The sequence below is a fragment of the Gossypium raimondii genome, chromosome 13 (genome assembly GCF_025698545.1).
Source record: "Gossypium raimondii isolate GPD5lz chromosome 13, ASM2569854v1, whole genome shotgun sequence".
Taxonomy (NCBI): domain Eukaryota; kingdom Viridiplantae; phylum Streptophyta; class Magnoliopsida; order Malvales; family Malvaceae; genus Gossypium; species Gossypium raimondii.
In genome coordinates, this window is record NC_068577.1 from 10571682 (window position 1) to 10586875 (window position 15194).

General features: G+C 30.1%; 1 protein-coding gene across 1 annotated transcript; it reads right to left on the minus strand.

Annotated features, from left to right (window-relative positions):
• Nucleotides 1-158: 158 nt before the first annotated feature.
• On the minus strand, nt 159-2963 carry LOC105783998 (transcription factor bHLH30). The gene is made up of 2 exons (XM_012609738.2): nt 1925-2963; nt 159-968 (listed from the first exon to the last, which is right to left on the minus strand). The coding sequence occupies exons 1-2, from the start codon at nt 2459-2461 to the stop codon at nt 504-506; spliced, it is 1002 nt and encodes a 333-aa protein (XP_012465192.1). The 5' UTR covers nt 2462-2963; the 3' UTR covers nt 159-503.
• Nucleotides 2964-15194: the final 12231 nt, after the last annotated feature.

Genomic DNA, 15194 nt, shown 5'->3' on the forward strand with positions numbered 1-15194 from the left:
AACTCATTATACTAACATTTGGATAATAATAATAATAAAACCTTTATTATGCTAAACTTTTTCTTTTGTTGGAAAAATTATTTTATTTTGAAAAATAGGTAAATATTAGATTAACTGATCATAAAGTCGTAAAATTGGAGGGAGTAAATTATGCTAAATTTAAAGAGCAAGAACTAAATTCCGAATTTCAACATAGCAGAAGGACAAAACCCAGAATTTGACCTTATACTATCTATTGTTAAAAGTCACATTAGGGTTTATTTCAAACGTCAGCTCTCTCTCCTTCTCTTTCCCATCACTTAGCATCACCACACCAAACCTAGAACCAACCAGTTTCTGGATTTATTTCTTCTTTAATTGAACCCATTCTTTTAAGCACACAAACGACAGACCTTGGATTATCATGTTCATCATCATCTATTTTGTTCTACTTGTAGAAACACATAAACTAAAACACACACACACAAAAATGAAGTTGTCGATCAAGGCCCTTTTGTAATAAGTTAAAGAGACCTGCGTTGAAGAACAGTACTGATGTTGGTTCGTTGTCTCTTAACATTCCCTGAAGAATTAGATTCATCCCCACAAGTACTCTTCTCCATCACCGCTTTCAATGCTTCTTGTATTGAACCAATAACGTCACCACCATCACTGCTACAGCTCGATTCTTGTTCCTCTCCGGTAATGAAGAGTACATTCTTGACACGCCCGCCCAGCGTCGTGATCTCAGCTTTCAGTGTTTTGAGACGTAAATCTTTCAATGCTTTGATTAGGTCAGGCAAAAGATCGGACCTATCTTCACAGCAAAGCGAAGCTTTTATCACGAACTTACCATCTTGGTCCGATGTATCCACCGTTAGTTCATCGGTTTCGGTCGGTACCGGACTTGTTTCTGCTATCAAACACGTTTGCCGTTTAAGCTCTTTCACGTGTTGGATCACTTCCGCAAGCAGTGAAGCCTTGTCCGTCTATGTTACATGGTGGCCGTAACCAAAACAACAACACCATTAATTAACACGCATGCTAGGGTACCTCTGCCAGCAATGAAGCTAGCTTTTGTCCCATATTCCCATATCACAAGAAATAACCAAAAGAAAGAAAAATAGAAGACAACATATGAAATCAATTAAGCAAGAAATGCCATTAATAGCATATTAAATAGATCTTGTTTGTGTAAAGAATAGATGGATTTTTGCTAATTTTCCCACATCCAAAACTTCATTGTTAATGATGGGGTATATTATTGTTTCAAGGTGTAACTAACAAAGGATAATAGTTTATCAAGGCATGCGGAAGATAATAGTGTTGAGAGAGTTTTGATTTCTGTTTAGGGATTTCATCCGACTCAATGTAACCATGGGAGACTAATACCGGAAGGTCTCGTAAAAAAATGGTTTGTGTAGCTTTATTACCTTTGGCTTCCTAGTTAATTTGGTTGATGATCCGGCAAGAAATTTCCAAGGGACTGCTCCTTGGTTTCTCTTTATCATATCAATGCTCAATCCCTTTCGTTGTTTACTTTCCCTTCTTCTTGGAACCACCGCAAGTCTTAAAGAATAAACCAAAAGACAAGCATTTGTTCTTTTTAATGAAAAGATCAAAACTGAAGGGAAAAAAAGATGGGCCAAAAAGAAATTTGACAACCTTTCACGTCTAAATGAGTAGGTTTTGATAGCTTATTATCAGACCATGTGACCAACCATCTAAGTAGAATCTTAGGAAGACCTACAGGTATCTTTGAATGGGGGGAAAAGCTCGTTATAAAACAAAACAAAAAGGGGTGCACCAAAAGGTGTATGTATGACACTTCCAAATAATATACTAGGACATGTTGTAGGCGTGATGGTTTATAATGTTTTCTTTTTGACAATTTTATAAGCTTTTTTGTTTCATTTTAATGAACTGTACAATGACTACACCTTACTTTGGTGGTGCTTGGGAGTAAGCTGCGTAGCTTTGCGAGATGGTTGTTGATTCGTTCTCTTCTTCTCCTTTCAGCTTCACTGTGACTCTTAGAAGCAGCCATAGCCTTAGCGTCCATGATTTCTTGAGCGGTCATCTTACCTAACTCAGCTTGTAGCCCCAAAGGAGCTGAGCCAACAGCTCCAAAACTGTCGGATAAGATCCTCAGGCGATTAACTGATGGGGCACCATCGTATGCAAACTGTAGGGCAGCGGCAGGAGGAGCTGTTGGGGTAAATAACCCCCCGTATGATGATGATGGAGGGGGGACTAGAAAAGAGTCGTGGACATGGTCCTGAACCGGGTTTCCGGTGAAGTACTGGATTGGACTGAGAGCGTGAACCGGTGGGAAAGACCAAGGTAGTTGAGGGAATACCAACCCTCCCGTAGTTGCTCCAAATAACTCATCGTTGTGTAGTTGGTGGTGTTGTTGGGAAGCTTGTAGGTTATGGATAGGTCGAGGATAGTCTCCTTGATATTCTTCTTTCTTTGCACACATAATAATTATATCCGTACTCTCCGCTCGGCCTGCCCTTAACTCTATTGATCACTTGCTATTCTCTGATATGAATTATGAAAAAGTATATTGAAATTGGAACAAAAAAATGGTTATGAATGAAGAAGAAGAAGAAGACTAAAGAGAGAAAGAACTTCCCTTGATGGATATGTTATATATATAGATGGAATTTTCAAAGCAAGCTAACTAGCTATCTCTCTAAATTCCTGTTGTACATGATTTCTTTGTGGTGGTGATAAATCGATAAAAGAGAGAGAGAACAAAGAAAAAAAATGGAACAAGGCAAGGAAAAGGGGAAAAGGATAGGACTCAGTGTAGAATGAATGATGATGAGTCAATATCTTTCACTGGTTTGTGGGTAATCTGATCTGATGACCCTTTTGATTACCCTTAGCAAAATCAAAACAAGCTTTCGTTTTCATATACGTGCCTTGTTGGACTTGGAAGAAATGGTGTGTCTTTTTGGTTCCTTCGATTTATTTTTTATATATGTATATTGTGTTTTGGTCTCTCCACTACACTAATTTATAGAGTGTATTTTGCAAGTAGTGTTAGTGCTAGTCTCCTTTCCTTTCCTTTCCTTTCTTCTTACGGCAATCCCCCCTTCATGTAGCTATCAGCTTGGCTTGGGGAGAGAGGCTCCTCTTCTTTTCTTTATTAATTTTTTAGTCTATCTCACCTTTTTCGAATAATAAAATGGTCTAACTTTGTTCTCACCCTTCTTACACTTTTAATTTCAAATTTTTAATTCAATTTTATACTTGAACTCTATCAAAAGATTTCATTTATATTAAATCATGTGGCACTTTATAAATAAAAACGAATTGTTGATGTGTCCAATATCACGCATATGGAGGATTTATTAGGCAAATAAAAATATTAAATTTAGGGTTGTAAGGTGTAACGAAGCAGGGGACTGGAGATAGGGGCCTTGGTCCACCTTGCTTAAATGAAATAATTTTAATTTTAGCCCCTTTTGAGGGACAGTTTTTTTTTTTTTCAAAATGACATATAATCCAATTTAACAAAATTCCTTTGGATTCTATTATTATTATTATAAATGAATTTGAACATTAAATCAAAAGAGTAGGAGAAGTAAATTCATGAAATTAAAAGTAGCCGGATTAAAGTTTAAAAATGTAAAGAAAACAGGGATTGGAGCATAATAAAACCTAATAAAATAACAACAGCGTGAAGAGAGAGATGGGGAACACAACGCAACACACACAGAGATTGTCGACCGACCAAAATCCAAAAAGGCTGATAAAAGGGTTAGCTTAGGTAAACCCTTTTCATATGGTTTTAATTTTAATATGGTGGGTTAAGCTCCCACGTTGTTCCACACTCTTGGCTATTTTCCACGCCCATCCTTTCTGCTTTCCCAACATCATGCAATCATTGTGTCTTGGAAACCCTCCCCCCGCCCTTCTGAGCGACCTATCTTCAACATCAAACACATTCCTGCCCTTTATTCAATTGGCCTTTCAAGTTGATGTTAATTAATATATGCTCCTTTTTTTATCATATAATTAATTCAGATGCATATGTGGTTTGTTTTTTCTTAAAATCCTTTTAATTGATGTTTACTATATATCGGTTAAAATACTATTTTTTAATGATTTAAATTTCATCACTGTTATTTATATTATATTTTGGAAATAACTTGTATAAGAATAATACTAAAATTATAGTTTTTAGGTATTAGTAAAATTTTATCATATTATCATATTTTAAAGAGATAAAATTATTATTATACACTTATCCTTAGAGAAATTATTTTATAGACCATTTCAAGATATTACTCATGGTCCATTTCCAAATATTTAATAACATTTCAGCAATTTTTTTATGTTATTGACACATGATTTTGGTGATTTTTTTATCCTGAATCTAGAATCCTGAACCCTAAACCCAAAACTTAGAACTCCATATCCTAAATCCAAACACCAAACCCTTGAATTTTAAATCTTGAACCTCGAAATCGTAACCCGTAACCTCGAACCCTTGAACCTTAAACTCAAACCCGTAACCTCGAATCCGAACTCTAAACCTCCTTCAACCTCGGGGTTCAGGGTTCGAGTTTAAGGTTTGGGGTTCTGAGTAAAATAATTACCAAAATTATGTGTCAACGACATGGAATAAATTGCATAAAAGTTACTAATTTTTTTAAAAAATTGGTTGCACAAAAATAAAAAACCATTAACTTATGGGAAAAAAACAAAATGATTAAAATTTGTAAAAGAAAAAAATATTTTTGTTTATAATTTTAAAAAATAACTATTTTAATTAATTTAATTAAAGTTAAATTAAGTTTGAGAAGATATTAAATATAGATGAGTATATAATAACACTTTGTTATCTTTAAAATTTAATGATGTGACACTATTTTATTGGTGCCTAAAAACTATGCTTTTCGGATAATCTTAATATAATTTATTCTCGTATAATAATACTTTTTATTTTTAAAATTTAATGACGTGGCACTATTTTATTAATATCTAAAATCTATATTTTTTAAAATGATTATAATATAATTTATTCTAAATTAATTTTAGGCCCGCTCATTTTGAACTAGTTTTTGTCATAAAAATAAAGAGATTGGTACTTATTTCATATATCTTGAATTTTTTTATGAAGGATATTTTATGCATCTCTATTACATAAGTCTTATACATTATTAGTGAATAATAACATGACACATCATTATTAAATTAAACAAAAAATATGTAACACTTGTAAGTAAATACTAATAATCTTTTTGAACATAATTAAACATTAATTGTAATTATTATAAATAAGTATTAATAACTCTAGAATTTAGGGTTTTAGATTTAAGTTTTAGGGTCATAGTATTTAATTATAATTAATTATTATTTAATTATATTTAAATAAAATTATTAGTATTTATTTATAAATCCTCTATTATTTTTTGTGTTATTTAATGATAAGTTGTCGTGTTATTATACATTAGATTTATACACCAATAATACATTAAATATTTTTCATATTTTAAACTCTAAAAGCTTGTAGTTTTGATATCTCTCTTGGTGATTAAATTGGGTAAATCGTTGGCATACTTGGGTTTGGAGGGTTATATTGACATAACAATTAAGGTAAAGCTAAAGCTACTTCCACAATAAACAACCGAGTATGTTCTGGGGAGAAAGATTTATAATCTTAGGAGTTCAAAAAATACATTTTATATATATACACATATATTCTAAAGGCATAATGCTAAAAATAACCCCAGACGTTTAGCTGTTTGGCCACTTTGGTCCTTTAATTTTTTTTTTGATTATTTTGTTTCTTAACGTCTTTTTTTGTTAAATTGGTCTATTTTTAACGAACATGCTGACGTGACCGTTAGTTGACTAACAGTCAACATTAACTGCTGACGTGACGATCCAAATGTAATTAAATTATGATATGACACTATTTTATCTTATATGTCATGTCAGTAAATGATTTTAAAATTATTAAAATTGTTATAAAATAAAGAGAGACGGAGAGAATAAAGAACAAAGAAAATATGAAAGCAATAAAGAATGTACTTTGTTGATTAAAGGGATTATTACAATGCTTCATCAGAGTCTCTATTTATAATGCTTTATCAGAGTCTCTATTTATAGGCATAAGAAGTATAAAAGAAGTAGAGATCTAATTCTAATAACTATTAGAATTTAAAGTATATCAAAACTTTATCTTGATCATGATGGACATCTACTTAATAAGATATTCATAACACTCCCCCTTGGATGTCCATTGGTAGATAATGTGCCTCGTTAAAACCTTATTAAGAAAAATCATGTGGGATAAAAACCTAATGAAGGAAAAAGAGTACACAATCTTCTATTACAAGGTTCCTCATTAAAAACTTTTACCAAAAAAGCCCAATGGGACAAAACCTTGGTTAAAGGAAAAGAGTACAACTTGTTTTAGACTCCCCCTAATGGCAACATTATGTTACATCTTTAAGTTGATGCATTTCAATCTTGTGTGGTAGTCTTTCAAATATTGAAGTTGGCAATGCCTTAGTAAAAAGATATGCTAAATTATCACTAGAACGAATTTGTTGACAATTTATATCACATCTTTTCTCAAGATCATGAGTGAAGAATAATTTTGGCAAAATATGTTTCGTTCTATCACCTTTGATGTAACCACCCTTCAATTGAGCTATACATGTTGTATTATCTTCATATAAGACAGTTGGCATCTTTTCCTATAAAGGAAAATTACATATCTTCTGCATATGTTGGGTCAATAACCTTAGCCAAACACACTCTCGACTTGCCTCATGCATTGCAATTATTTCTACATGATTTGAAAAAGTAGCAGTTAATGTTTGCTTTGTCGAATGCCATGATATGGTAGTACCCCCACATGTAAATAAATATACTGTTTGAGATAGACCTTTATGTGGATCTGATAAGTATCCAACATCAGCATAGCCAACTAATAGGGATTTTGAATCATTTGAATAAAATAACCTCATATCAATAATCCCTTTAAAATATCTAAATATATGTTTAATTACATTCCAATGTCTACATGTTAGAGAAGAACTAAATCTTGCTAACAAGTTTACAGCGAAAGCTATATCAGGTCTTGTGTTGTTTACTCTATCCATGTAAATTTTCTATAATATATTTTCTAAATAAGTTGATTAATGAACATGAATTTCATCTTTTAAATGCTTGATTTGTAAGCCAATATAAAACTTTATTTTTCCAAGATCTTTCATTTCAAATTCTTTCTTTAAATAATTTATTGTATTTTGAAGATTTTCAAGAGTTCCAATAATATTTAGATCATCAACATAAACAACAATTATCACAAAATCTTATCCAAACATTTTTATAAAGACACGTGGACAAATTGGATCATTTTGTAACCTTCTTTTAACAAGTATTTACTAAGACAATTGTATCACATACGTCTAGATTGTTTTAATATATATAAACTTTTCTTTAATATGATCGAGCAATTTTCTCAAGAAACTCTATATCCTTCTGGGACTTTAAATCCTTCTGGGATTTTCATATAAATTTCACTATCAAGTGTACCATATAAATAGGATGTAACAACATCCATTAGATACATGTCAAGTTTTTCACGTACTACCAGACTAATAATATATCTAAACGTGATTATATCTACCACAGAAGAATATGTCTCTTCATAATCAATGTCGGGCCTTTGCGAAAATCCTTGTGCTACAAGTCGAGCTTTATATCTTACGACTTCATCAATTTCATTTTGTTTTCGCACAAATACCCATTTATATCCTACCGGCTTTACACCTTTAGGTATTGGGACTACAGGTCCAAAAACTTCACGTTTAGAAAGTGAATTCAATTATGCTTGAATTGTAACTTTCCATTTTGGCCAATCTTTTCTATTTTTTATATTCCTTAGTAGATTTAGGCTCAGGATCCTCATTTTCTTTTGTTATTTCAATAGCAACATTATAAGAAAAATTGTTGTCAACAACTACATTTTGTTTTTGTTCTATCTTTTTCTCGTATTGACATAACTTATCGAGATCTATTTATTTTCATCATTTCCATTTTCACTTTTAGATACCTGAATCTCTTCTTGAGTTTTATAATCAGTTATGTCATGGGTCTCTTCAAGAACCCCTGCCTCCACTATATGACCATCTTGAATGTTTGCTCCTCTTTTTTTTACGAGGATTTTTATATTTGAAACTGACCGGTCTTCCACGCTTAATGCATGGATTACTTTCTTTTGCATTAACAGTTTGCCCTATTAAGACATCAATTCGTATTGGAGCATTTTCAGCTGGTATGTGAGATTTAATGAATCTGATAGTTGATTTGTAAAATGAATTATCTGTTGAACTTCTGGTTCACATTGCTTTGTACGAGGATCTTAGACATTGATAATTCATTTCAAGTACTTTAATAATCCAACTTTTTATCCCCTCCCCTTAATGTTGAGAAAACTGTCAACTCATGTCATAACTAAATATCAAATTAATAGTTACAAAATATTATAAGGATACTCATATAAATATACATTCTCAATCTCTTATTATGACCCATCTTTGTGCTTTGTGGTGGAGCAGTTGGGACATATACTGCACATCCAAAATTTGTAAAATGGGAACTATTTGGCTCTTGACCAAAAATCAATTGTAATGGGAGTATTTATAATTTATTGGCTTGATGCGTACACCATGTAAACCAATACAATCTCATGCTGAAATATAAAATGTTTTATTCTCACAAGTAATGATTGAGCTATTAGTTTGAGGCATTTGATAAACAATTCAGCTAAATCATTTTGTCTGTGAACATGAGCTACAGGATGTTCAACTTTTATCTCAATTGACATGCAATAATCATTGAAAACTTGGGATGTAAACTCACCAACATTAGCAAAATGAATTGTTTTAATTGCATAATCTGAAATTAATCATTTAAACAAGCAATCTCGCAAATGATATGTTGCAAGTTGATAACGCATGTGATTATTTTGTAGATGCATCTACCAAAATCATATAATATAAAAACCATCCACATGGTGGGATGAATGGGCCCATATTTATTTCAGAAATGCAAGACATTAAATCTCAACTTTAACTAGTGAGTTTTTAAAAATCAATTTTTATTGAGAACTAGCAACAAATGAGAATTCTTTAAATTAAAGAATCTTCTGGTTCTTTAATAAATGTCCATATGAATTATCAATTAATTTTCGCATCATATATGATTCAGGATGGTCTAACTGGTCACACTAAGTAGTAAATATTTTTGTATCAGTAAACTTCTGGTTTACTTTAACATGTGTTTCAATTGTACTAAATTGTAACAAATTGATAATTTCATTATCATTTCTTTTAATTTGTATCCACATATAAGTACTATTGTGACATTTACTACTGAAAATGTCCAAATCAATGTGAAGTTTATAATGCCACTAAGTCAATAAATATAATTTTAAATAATTATATGCAATATTCGCTTTAGGAATATCAAATTTTGTGCTTTTAGATATTAATATATTAGCTCTTCTAGAGCTTTCAACTTATTTTGTACTACCAAATATTGGAATAATATTTGTTTGTTTGATACCAAATAAGATAAATATTTCCTATTTATAATGATAGAATTCATTACTACATTCTCATATCCTTCCTCAAAGAATATAAACAAAATATTTGGGCATACGCCACATATGTGGCCACTAATATTTCATATCACATTGATAACATAAGTTATCTTTATCCTTTGAAGGGTTATCATGAGAACTCTTATTGTTCTCTTATTTATTATTATGTTCCCACTTTTAGTAGTCCGTGAGTATATCTTTTATTTTCTTTATGTTTACATTCATTTCGGAGAATGCAAGAAGTATAAAAAAGTAGAGATCTAATTCTAATAACTATTAGAATTTAAAGTATACCAAAACTTTATTTTGATCATGATAGACATCCAATTAATAAGATATTCATAACAAAATTATTTTTTGAAAATATAAAATTATTAAAATTATTATATTTTTAAAATATAAAATTATTATATTTTTTAAATATAAAATTTTTAAAATTATTAAATAATTTTATTTTCCAATTTCCATAGTTTTTTCTTCCCCATTGTTTCTTCCTTAAAATCCCTTAATCCTCTAAAAATTAGCTATCCATTTTCTTCCATGAAATCTGAAAATTTTTAAAAATCGAAGTTAAAAACCTGAGTTTTTGAAACCTGTGTTTTTGAAACCTGTTTTTAAAAACCAGCCTTCACCAGTTCCCATTCTTCACTTCTCCATTCCCTTCCATACAAAACCTTCTCTTCCGTCGTCAAGCCAACCCCCCTAAACCAGTTTATAAGCTCTACATTCTCGAACCAATGGCGATCAAACTCTTGTTTTACTGGGGAAATTCAGGGGTTTCTCTCATACCCAAATTTGCCAAAGCGTTTTTGGTTTTATTTCTCAAATACCCATCAGAAGGTTTCAAGCAAAAGTTTTTTTGGGTTGCAGAGTTTGGTTTTTCAGACCTTATGTTCCCAAAGGCAAATTTGGTTTTGGTCCAAATCGTGGCCTTCTGAAGAGTTGTTGGTAATTTATTTATTTATTTTGCAAGTTATTGTATCATCTTTTTCTATTTTTCGTTGAAATTTGACCTCAGATTAGAGTGTACGGACCCTGTGAAGGTTTGTAGTCTGTTTGGTTTTGGGTAGGGGTGAGCATTCGATCGAATCGAATCGAAAATTTTTGAGTTAATCGAGTTTTTGAATCTCATTTTATCATCCTAACTTTATTTGAAGTTTTCTCGAATCGAGTCGAGTGAGATGGAATTCGAATTGAATCGAATCGAATCGAATATATTTGTTCGAGTTAAATTTTAAAAAATAATTTTAGGTCCTTGTAACCATTGTCACCCATCGTAATAAAATTTGTCCACCTTAATCAAATTTTTTTATTAACTTTCATCACCTCATAATTTGTTTATTAATTTTTTATATACTGGTTAGCTTCTTTGCTTGCTTAGTTGTTTCAATTATCTTCAGATTCTTGTCACTATGTATTTTGGAATTAAAAATATATATTAAATGTAAAAATATGATTTTTAATAAAATTTATTTTAAAAATAAAATGTGAAATTGATACTAATATAAAATTTTAACACGAATATTTTATGGCATAATTAATAATTCAATTTTAATATAAATATTCAATATGACTAAACAATTCAATAATATAAATAATATAAAATGTGAAATTTAATTTAATAATATAAATAGTAGATATAAATAAAATTATTATTATTTATGTTTAGTGATTTTTTTGGGGATAATTTTGATTTTTTATTTTAGAGTAAAGGGTGAAAAGTAAAAGTTCAGGGGAAAAATAAAAAAAGTTTTGGGGAATAAAAGTTTGAGAGAAAGTAAATGGGGGGAGTAAAATTTTGGAGGGAAAATATTAAAAAAAATTAGAGGGGGAGGGTTTGGGATAGATGGGAGGTGGGATGGGACGGGAATAAAAGTTTTAGAGGAAAAGTGAAATTGAGTAAAAATTTTGGGGAAAAATAAAAGGTTTTGAGGATTTTTGGGAGTAAAATTTTGAGAAAAAGTAAATGGGAGAGTAAAATTTTGGTGGGAAATGGATTTTGGGTAGATTGGGGGGTTGGGGGGAAGTGGGAAGGAGTAAAAGTTTTGAATGAAAAGTAAAAAGGTTTGGGAGTTTGGGGTAAAAATGTAAAATATTATAATTTGATATTCGAATTATTCGAATTATTCGAGTTATTCGAATTCGAAAACTCAACTCGATTCGAACTCGAAATTCGAAAAAAAGTTCGAGTTGATTCGAATAACTCGAATAACTTGATCGTTTAACTTGAAATTCAAATTTTTTTCGATTTTTTCGAGTCGAATCGAGTTTTGCTCACCCCTAGTTTTGGGTGCCACTGCTGCAGGGTTTTGTTGGAAATGGGAGGTGACTAGTTTTGAGACGTTTATGTTTTTGTTTGCTCTGCATTTGCTATGTTTCTTTTTAATTGGAGAAGTGGGACTTGGGGGAGGAGGAGGATGAACAATGGAAAGAAACAATGGATATGACTTGGAGGAGGAGGACGAAGATGGAAAGAAATAATGGAGATGATGATGATTATTTTAAAATAAGTTTAAAAATTTTAAAATCATTTGCTGACTTGGCATATAAGACAATATAGTACCACAATATATTTGGACTGCCTGTCAGCGATTAATGTTGACCGTTAGTTAACTAACGGCCACGTCAGCATGTTTGTTAAAAATAGACCAATTTGACAAAAAAAATATATTAGGGGCCAAAGTGACCAAACAACCAAATGTTAGGGGCTATTTTTGCATTATGCCTATTCTAATTTATTAAACTAAACAACCCAAATTAATTTGTTTTACGACTTAATTCTTTTAGGAAAAAATTAGAATTTACAAGTGCAATTACTATTATAAATAAATACCGAGTCATTATAAAGTATATTTAATCCAATAAAAAGTATAAATGAGTTAAAACTTGAAATAATTTAAACTAAAACTCACATATGACTACAACACATAATGAAATTGGAGGTCTGTACATGACAATTACACATAGTGAAATTGAAACTTGCAATTCATAATTCTGGAAAAGGATTTTTTTATTAGGGTATATTGGTATTGTATAATTTATATATTATTAGTAAATAAATTTGATCAACTTAATTTTTAATGATATATTATTATTTATTTATTTTATATGAGTCATATTATGAATGCATGAAATGTAAATGGAATAAATAAATAGAAAAAGGAAATTGAAGAGGGAAAAAAATGTTAAATATAGTATTGACACGTAGGTTATTGGGAAGGAAAATGATTGCATTGCTTGCATGCTTGGTTGGTGAAACCCAATGTTAGCAGAGTGTAAAAAGGAACAAGTGGTTTTCCATTTGCTTTTGACAAATGGCAGAGTCTAAAATGGAATAAGAGGTGTTTCTATGTTGGAAAAAGAATAGTAATTATTTGGAGATTAACTGGAAACTGAATAACTTCCTACTACTAGTTTTTATAAGAAAAAAGGTCATGGTGACTTTGGATTAACTATGTCTTGTTTATCATACATCAATTAATTAAAATTTGAAGGTGTTGTAAAGAATAGGGAGGAGCATGAAGTGACAGTAAAGTCAAAACGAAGGGCAGTGGGTGTGGTGAGACTATTTGCTTTGGCAAAGGGAAGGGGATGGTTTGTATGTTTTTAGGACCCTTTCTGTGGTCACAACTCACACGCATGGCTGCTTTTGGTCCCCCCCTCCAATGTACCATCTTTTCCTTCTTTCTGCTACTTTTTTTGTTTATCATATATCTCTCTTTTTTCTTTAAAGATAATATATAAATTCAAAGGTTTTATGATAGCGGCAGCGCCACTATCTCAACCCACCACTCCACAAGTCGCCCCAAAATTGTCGCAGGGGTTTACCATGACGCCATCCCCACCCTGTAATGACGTTCTATTCTACTTCATCTTGCATTTACTAGTTGCAACCCATGTTTTACTGCTTCAACTTCATCCCTTTTCTAAAAAAACTATTAAGAAAATTCCAAAATGTCAGAAAAAGAAAAATAATTATTTTTAAAGAAATTGTAAACAAAAATAAATAAATAATTAGAAATCCTATCACACATATTAAAATTTTCATATATAAAATTGCACAAAATCAAATGTCATATGTAGTTTTGATTATCCCTTCATTTTATAATAACTAATATCATATATAAACTTAATAATAAAAATTTAATTTAAATTACATTAAGGAGTTGATAGTTACACACTAAAGTTGGAGCGGATAAATGAAACTAAATATAATTTAAACAAATACTCATATTTATATCATTAAGATATTCATAATTTATACTATAAATATTTATAAATTTTAATATATATTTAGTATTAAAATATTAATATAAATATTTTTCAATAATATATTAAGAATATTGTTTAAAATTAAAATTATTATAGTTAAAATATATTATTAAAATGTAATAGTTTAGCTTTTGCACCTACAAATAAAAAACATTATTAAAATAAAATTGTAATATTAAATAATTTATTAAGATAGTAAAATATATTAATTATTTGTATTATTAATAAAATCTTTACTCAATTGGCGTCAAGAGTCAATCGTGTACTAACTCGGTTAGGAGAATTACAAAATATTTTTTAATTAAAATAAATTATATTATTTGAAGTATTTTAATCTTTTACTTCAAAACCCAATAATAATTTAGCATGTGGTTGGATTTAAACCAAATGCATTAGAAGAATTTTAATTTACCAATAAATAAAAGCTTTCTTTTGATATTTTATACATTTTAATTTTATTACGCACACTTTATTACCTTTAGCAATTGTGTGTGTATATATATTAATAATGTTGTTGATTGAGATTACGCCATACAAATTAACTCATACTAATTTAGGATTGATGACAACATCTTGATAAATAATTATTAATATATATAACTGATGAAGGTAATAAAGTGTGCATAATAAAATAAAAATGTATAAGAACATCAAAATAAAGCTTTTGTTGATTGGTAAATTAGAAATTCTTCTAATGCAATTGGTGTGGGTTTGAATATCACTACATGCATATTTTTATTAGTTTTTCTTTAAAGTGAAAAGACTAAAATACCTCGAATAATACTCTTATTTTAATTATGATAGGGCATTCCCGTAATTTCCTAGCTGAGTTAATGCTTTGCTGACTTGTGACACCAACTCAGTCAGGAGTTTGAATAATAGTATAAATATACAACTGATTGAGATAATAAATTGTGCATATTAAAATAAATATGTATAAAATACATCAAAGTGAAGCTTTAGTTGAGTGGTAAATTTAATGATTTATTAATCCAATTGGTTTGACTTCAAATCTCACAATATGCACATTTTTATTAACTTTTCTTAAAATAAAAAGACTAAAATACTCTTGAATAGTATAACTTATTTTAATTATGGGAGGCCATTTCCATAATTTTCCTAACCGAGTTGGTAATCCGGTTAAAGGTGACACCAACTCAGTAAAACACTTAATAAATAGTATAGATATATAAGCGATGGAAGTAATAAAGTGTACATAATAAAAAGAAAATGTGAAAAAATACCAAAATAAAGCTTAATTTAAGTGGTAAATTAAAGGTTTTACTAATGCAAATGGCCTAGGTCT